The 6886-nt window shown below is 37.6% G+C and overlaps 1 protein-coding gene across 1 annotated transcript; it reads left to right on the forward strand.

The window, feature by feature from the left end:
- Positions 1–165: 165 nt before the first annotated feature.
- LOC121180819 (excitatory amino acid transporter 3-like) lies at positions 166–5466 on the forward strand. Its single transcript, XM_041036471.1, has 13 exons — positions 166–217; positions 1379–1519; positions 1809–1901; positions 2544–2661; positions 2834–2876; positions 2971–3033; positions 3154–3335; positions 3609–3719; positions 3813–3935; positions 4097–4288; positions 4516–4650; positions 4751–4867; positions 5034–5466. Exons 1-13 carry the CDS (start codon positions 181–183, stop codon positions 5206–5208), a joined length of 1530 nt encoding a protein of 509 aa, XP_040892405.1. The 5' UTR covers positions 166–180; the 3' UTR covers positions 5209–5466.
- Positions 5467–6886: the final 1420 nt, after the last annotated feature.

A 6886-nucleotide genomic window follows, 5' to 3' on the forward strand; every position in this document is an offset into this window, starting at 1 on the left:
ATAAGCTTTATCTAAGTGCTTAGTGCTTAAATGCCATGTTTACCTGAATAACTCCATTTACTTTGGCCAGGCTAGATATCAAGCTAAGTTGTCAAGTTTTTAGTTTTAGACAGGATGGCCATGGAGGATGATTCCAGTGACTGTCCCAGCAAAGCCAGGGTTAACTTTTGGCAGAGGAAGATGCTAACTGTTTCCAGCCTGGTAGCTGTTGGCCTGGGTAAGTAATGACTCAAGTTCAGCTAATGTAAGGCTAGCTACTAAGGCTAGCTAATTAGAGGAACTGTGTCAGTGCTAGCTAAATGTGGGCATGTGTAGTCAACATATGAAAATAACAATAAACCTTAACCTAGTGAGATGATTTTGGCCAAATTCTTTGTATAAGTTTAGACTTTTTCTGTCTTGACATTGTTAATGATGAATTTTGATAAGATTTTAACAGAAAATATATTTAACTGACAAAAACACTTATTGCTAGCAAGTGAGCTAACACAAATACATTTTCTGTTTTCACAGATATTTTTACAGAAACTATAGGTTAGTGTCTTTATCGAGAGGCAAATGTATATTTAAAAATAAGTTTAATAGTCAACTGTTTTCCTGCAACCGTGAAACTGTGCACTTTGACTGAACATCTGTGGGTTTTGTACTGTTGACTGGACAGTCAGTGTAGTGTCAAATTATATGGTCAAGGTAACATGCATTTCACATGTATTCATCGATGTGAAGGTTCAGATCAGGTCTTACAGTATGTCTCTGTATACTGCTTAACTGTTGTGTAGGTATATAGAAACAGCAATATACAGTCACTTACAATGTTTCCACGAGGATGTTATTGTGTATGCCAAGATCTCATAGTGCAAGGTATACTATCCAGTATGCATAAATGTACCCATTTGTTAGACACTGATAAGGAACCTTTGTATATTATGAATGTATAAATGTATGCACAGATTAGGTAGGGCAGAGAACAGCATTACTGCATTAACCAGTGCATGAATCTGTTTGTACAGTCTGAGAATAGGTACTGCTGCCAACTTCATTATTATTATTATTATTATTATTAGTATTAGTATTAGTATCAGTATTAGTATCAGTATTAGTATTAGTATTAGTATTTTATCATACTGTGATGTGACAGTGTGACAATCTGTACATATTTATGTTTCTGAGAGCCACATTTGAGCTTTAATATGAAATTTTGTTTTAATTGTTTGTTAATTTAATTGTTTTATGTAAAATTTGTTGTTTGTAAAATTTGTTGTTAATTACACTTTATTTAGGCTAAAATAAAGGGCATTAAACATAGTTTTTGGTTTGTTTTACCTCTGTTACAAAGTCTCAGCTATTTTAAACCCTTTTCTGTGTTTTTGTGTCAAAGGGATTGGCCTGGGCATGATTCTGAAGACCTACGCCCATCTGTCAGAAATCAACATAAAGTACGTAGGCTTTCCAGGAGAAATACTCATGCGGCTGCTGCAGTTGCTTTCCGTTCCTCTCATTACGTCAAGTGTGGCAACAGGTAAGCCACAAGTGTGTTTCTCACTCTGTCAGCTGTCACATTAGGCCATGCATTTCATACACATAGCATGTAGAAAGACCACAGCGGTTGTTTGACATTTATATAGGTAATCATTTACATAGTTGACACCAATTTCTTTTACAAATAACCATTACATAGGGTTTAAAACACACGTGACTTCTCATTCTTGAGATGTACAGCAACTTTGTTGCCCTAACTTTCCATGACTGTGCAATGATGCGACACTAGGGATTTTACTGATCCTCTAACCCTCATTATTTTTTGATAGGAGTTTGTAGTCTGTCTGCTGGTACCTCAAGAAAAATGACCATACGTGCAGCAGTATACTTTGTCATGACCACTCTTCTTTCTGTGACTATAGGTAAGAGAAACATTGTCCATCAAAACACATTTGGGTTAGTGTCACTTTTTTAGGCATAGATCTTCATACAGACACATGATACATCAACAGATATTACCTGAAGTGTCTTTTTATGCTTTAAGAATCTTATCGTTTTAGTTTTGACCAGGGGAAATGGTTTTTTTTCCAACTTAGCTAAAAAAAACATTTATTTTTCACTGTATTCTTTATTAATGGTTTTGTGGTGCACTAACAGGAGAATGAAGAAGTCAGTGTTAGCTGTCTCATAGGTAAAATTGTTCCAAATTTTACTTCCTGTGTGCAATTAAATCCAGTGTTAGTGGAGCTTTTACCCGCCAGCTATTATAATGAAAGCCATGTGTTTCTTTTTAAAATATATTCAGGTATTTGCAGCTGGACCCTAAAATATTTCAGCATTTCATTGGGCTTTCTAGTTTATGTGTTCTTCTTACTTTTCATTATTTCGATACTATGCTGAGTGCTGTTACTGTTTGAACTAATTATTAACATTTGTTGAATCAGTGTGAGTTATTTCCAGTCAGTCCAGTATGATATTTTTGTCCAGCTATTTCACAGCGCTGCATTCAGCTAAAGCACATGTTTCTTTGCTTCCTATCTTCAACACTGGACTCTGTGCTGAAGGATTAATATTGGTACAGTTGGTCAAGCCTGGGGTCAGCCAAAATGCTGGTGAGGTTCAGACAGATGACGATGCTGATGAAGCCTTCTCCACCATCGATGCCTTGTTGGATCTAATAAGGTGAGAAGAAAGTGTGAATTCTGACAGTTCACCCTGATCCCTACCACAACTGATTTCTCTGTATGTTCAGTTTCCACTTCAGCTTTAGGTCAGAAAATGCTGGATCATTTAGTCAGAGAATTCAAAACATCTATTTCATGATGGTAAATGTGTTTTTCTCTATACTTTGTAGAAACATGGTGCCACAAAATATTTTTCTGGCAAGCTTTCAGCAGGTATGTTTCATTACACAGGTTTGCGATATGCAGCATAGCCCATGAAGGAGACCTTATAATGTTCATGTTGTGATTTTCTTTTTCTCATCTTTAGTACAAGACTCACAAGGTGGAGATCACAATTGAAGCAGATGATCACAATTCTAGCATGAAAATGGTAAAAAGTTTAGCCTTTTGTCGTGATCATGTTCACTTTCACAGTGATGATTTAGTGATACACAGAGTTCCTGCTGTTGTTCTCACTGACTTTCTCAATGACTTCTGCGTCTGGTTTCAGAAAGATACAGAAGTGCGTCTGGTGGGCAAGCACGTTGATGGAAACAATACTTTGGGCCTGATTGTCTGTTCTGTTGTCATTGGACTGGCCCTCAGAAGGATGGGACAGAGAGGGAAACTCTTTGTGGACATGCTCATCGGCATCAGCGAGGCCACCAAATATGTGGTCAGACTGACAATAGGGTGCGGTGAAACAGCACGTATTTTTAGAAGAATATCTCAACCACTGCATAGTCAATATAATATTTAAAATCTCTGGAATGAGACAGTTTCATATTTTCTAAATTATTTACTTTTCAGCTTTGACTTCTACCATTTCCCTCACTGCCGAAAACATAACCGGTTTCTTTTTGACTCACGATGTAATAGTAACTATCATCTGTCTGAAAGTTCAAAAACGGTTTCCATTAACTGAAAGATTCCCATAACATTTTGGTTCTGTTGTTTTATTTCCAGCTTCTTGCCAGTAGGAGTGTTGTTCATGACTGCAAGCTATGTGGCTGACGTTGGGGACAACTGGGAGACTGCCTTGAAACTCGGAAAGTTTGTGGGAGTGGTTGTTAGTGGGTATGTTCTCCTTTGCTTTTGCTTTTTTTTTTTTTAAGCAGTGTTGCAGTGAGTAATTTCATTTGATATGATCACTGTTCAATTTTTTTTCAGGCTCTTTATCCATGGAGGAGTAGTTCTGCCGCTGATGTATTTCCTGTGTGTGGGACGTAACCCCTTCACTGTCATTAAAGGAGTTCTTCCTGCCTTAAGGAGGACCATGCTCATCTCGCGCAGGTAGAATCTTTATGTCTGTCTTCAATAGTATAATATCACAGTAAAGACTTGAATTGATACAGCAGATATAGAGAGAATATGTATAGATATGTGTGTGTATATGTGTACACACAAACATATATATATTTAAGAACCAACACAGAATGCATTGTGTCTCCAAGCTATGCGGCCTCGCTGACTTTCCACTGTTGTGAGGAAGTAAACATGATTGACAAAAGAGTCACTCGCTTCATGCTGCCCATTGGGATCAATGTCAACATGGACGGAACAGCCCTTTATGAAGTGGCCGCGGCAGTTTTTGTCGCCCAACTCAACCGCATGCATCTGAACTGGAGCCAGTTATTTACCCTGGGGTAAGCTGATATAGTCGTATGCTTAGGTTCTAACCCTGATAGTGCTAAGAGTACATTTCTAATTACTGTTCAGTTCTGTGGAAAACATGCAGGTAACACACTGATTTGAAGGTTAACAAAGAATATTTGTTGTATTTTTGTACTTTTGTGATGTATTTGAAACATGCAAGAGTTTAGATATCCCCTCCACTCTAGTGATCACTGACGTGTGTCTGTTTTCTCCACAGTGTGACAGTAGCAGTGTCCAGCGTAGGAGAAGCTGGGGTCCCATCAACAGGAACAGTCACCACTCTCTTCATTTTGACAGTCATTGGGATTCCTGCAAGGGACGCTTCCCTTTTGCTGGCTATAGAGTGGCTGCTGTAAGTCTAACTTACAGCCGTACTACGTCTGATATCAGACATGGTGTGAAGGAGCTGACAGTCTCTGCTTCTATAGTTTATTGTGGTTTGTGTCTTTCAGAGATCGCTGCAACACTGCTGTCAACGTCCTGGGAGACTGCATTGGCGTGGCGCTTGTTGAGCATCTGTCGAAAAAAGAGCTGGATGAAATGGATAAGCTGGAACAGGATGAGGAGAGGTAATGGTGCTTTGTATGTTTGTCAAATGAGGTTTTGTGTGGTAACTTTGAGCCCAAGACAAATGTCAATGTCTTTCATCAAATGTTTTACTATTAAAAGTAACATTAGCAAATACAAGATAATTATAACCTGGAGGCCAGAGACAGTAACTACCTCTGTGACCAGAGCCTTCCCATCGGCTGCTGGGTCCCTTGATGTTGCAGAAAGCCAACAGTTCCAAGACAGCGGGAGTAGACCAAGCACCTCAGCTCACCGAAAACAGGTTCTGAGCATCAACAGTGTGAACAGAACTGACTTTGAAAAGAATCCTCCAGCGCCAAACATCTTCTCTTTTTTTTAGCTCTAATCTTTTTATTTGTTATTTTGTGTATTTGTTATCATACTTTTTCATTTTGATAGTATACTTTAAAATAAAACAGCAGATTTGGAATAAAAAGTATAATTTAGTAATAATAGTAATTGCAATATAAAGGAGTATGAATAATTTAGTGTTAGATTTTGTGCATTTGTAGTATAAATAGGGTTTACACTGAAAAACTGCTGTTCTTCTTCTGTCACTTTTTTTTTTTGCAGTTTGATGTTGTCAGTGTATTTTTAAATAAGCCTGTTGGCAATTATTTGCTATTATTTCATTTATTTGCCTTTGCCTAAATAAAATAAAATAAACAAATCAAAATAAATCATCAGGGTCTGTGTAACATTGGTTACATATTATCATCCTGTATATCAAAGCATTTTAAGCAGTGTGTAATCTCAGCTGGGCAATGTGGATAAAATCAGATCTCACAACATCTTTACCAAATATTAGGTAATGTGTGTTGTTGGGGTTTTGTACCACTGCTGACAGACAGCTAACCAAAATTTAAGTTAATAAAGACTAATTATGGATATTATGTAAGATGACATCATATTATGTCTATCTGTGTTCCTTAGATCAACACATATAGATTATTTTTTCAATTTGTCTCTTTCAAACTTCTCTTCCTGTGCTTGTTGAAAGCTCTTTTAGTATTTCTGATCCTCAGTGAGCGACTCTGTTTGCTGTTGGGAGTTCAAATCAAATGAGACAGACGGCCATGGCTGTGAAGGGGTTTGGCAAGACGGTGTTACATTAGGTGTTAATCCCAAAAGGTTCTGGTAGGTACACTTTTTTTTTAGTTTGTTTTCATTTTATAAATATGTTTCCTCAACAACTACCACAACTGATGAAGCTGCTTGAATGAGTGATGAAACTTCAATTAAATTCTACTGTCCGGTGAGAGATTTTACTTCTTTACTGTATTAAATGTTCAGTTTCAGCTTGTCATTTAAACTTCGTATCAATACAGTGGTTTAATAAGGCTGATAAGACATCCAAATAATCTTGAAGATTTAAGAGCTTCTATGCTTTTAATAAACCACTAATAAACAACTAAAAGCACAGAACAAAGAGCAGAGTAGAAATAGACCCTGAGCAGAAGAAACAGATGTAAGTGCAATAATACAAACACGAAGAGGCATTAGAACAACAATTTAGTTATATGTTTACAATAAAATTGCAAAATTATTTACATTATTTAAAAAAAAACATTTTTCTTGTAGGCCAACACAGCCTGTACATCACTCTGCTTCCAGCGTTGGGATTTTTCCAGTGGATAAAGGGAGTTTCAGGTCCTCCTTGAGCACCTCAGTGACTATGATCACTATGAGGGAGAAGTTGGAGAGTTAAGGGGCCCCAACAGTTCCAGCTCTGTCACGGCAGTTTGCTTTTTGTCATAGTCAGCCATTGTCAGCTGCAAACATGAGCCAGCTGTCTGGATCAGTAAGGACAGCTCAGTCATTTCAAAGTGAGGGGCTCATGCTATAATTGCTAATTGATGGCTTACAAATGTTGAGTTACAATGCTTAATAGTGCTCAAGTGTCCTCACTTAGAATGTCCTTTTAAATGGACAGCCTGCAGCACACCGGATGCAAATGCATGTGATTTATCACCACAAATAGGACAAGTCAGGTAACTGCTCGTCTCACATGGAGAATA

Source organism: Toxotes jaculatrix, chromosome 4, assembly GCF_017976425.1.
Source record: "Toxotes jaculatrix isolate fToxJac2 chromosome 4, fToxJac2.pri, whole genome shotgun sequence".
Lineage (NCBI taxonomy): Eukaryota > Metazoa > Chordata > Actinopteri > Toxotidae > Toxotes > Toxotes jaculatrix.

Coding starts and splice junctions, on each gene's coding strand:
- LOC121180819 (XM_041036471.1), top strand. CDS start 181: ATGCTAACTGTTTCCAGCCTGGTAGCTGTTGGCCTGG. Junction 218..1,378: donor CCTGGTAGCTGTTGGCCTGG/GTAAGTAATGAC, acceptor TTTGTGTCAAAG/GGATTGGCCTGGGCATGATT. Junction 3,936..4,096: donor ACCATGCTCATCTCGCGCAG/GTAGAATCTTTA, acceptor TGTGTCTCCAAG/CTATGCGGCCTCGCTGACTT.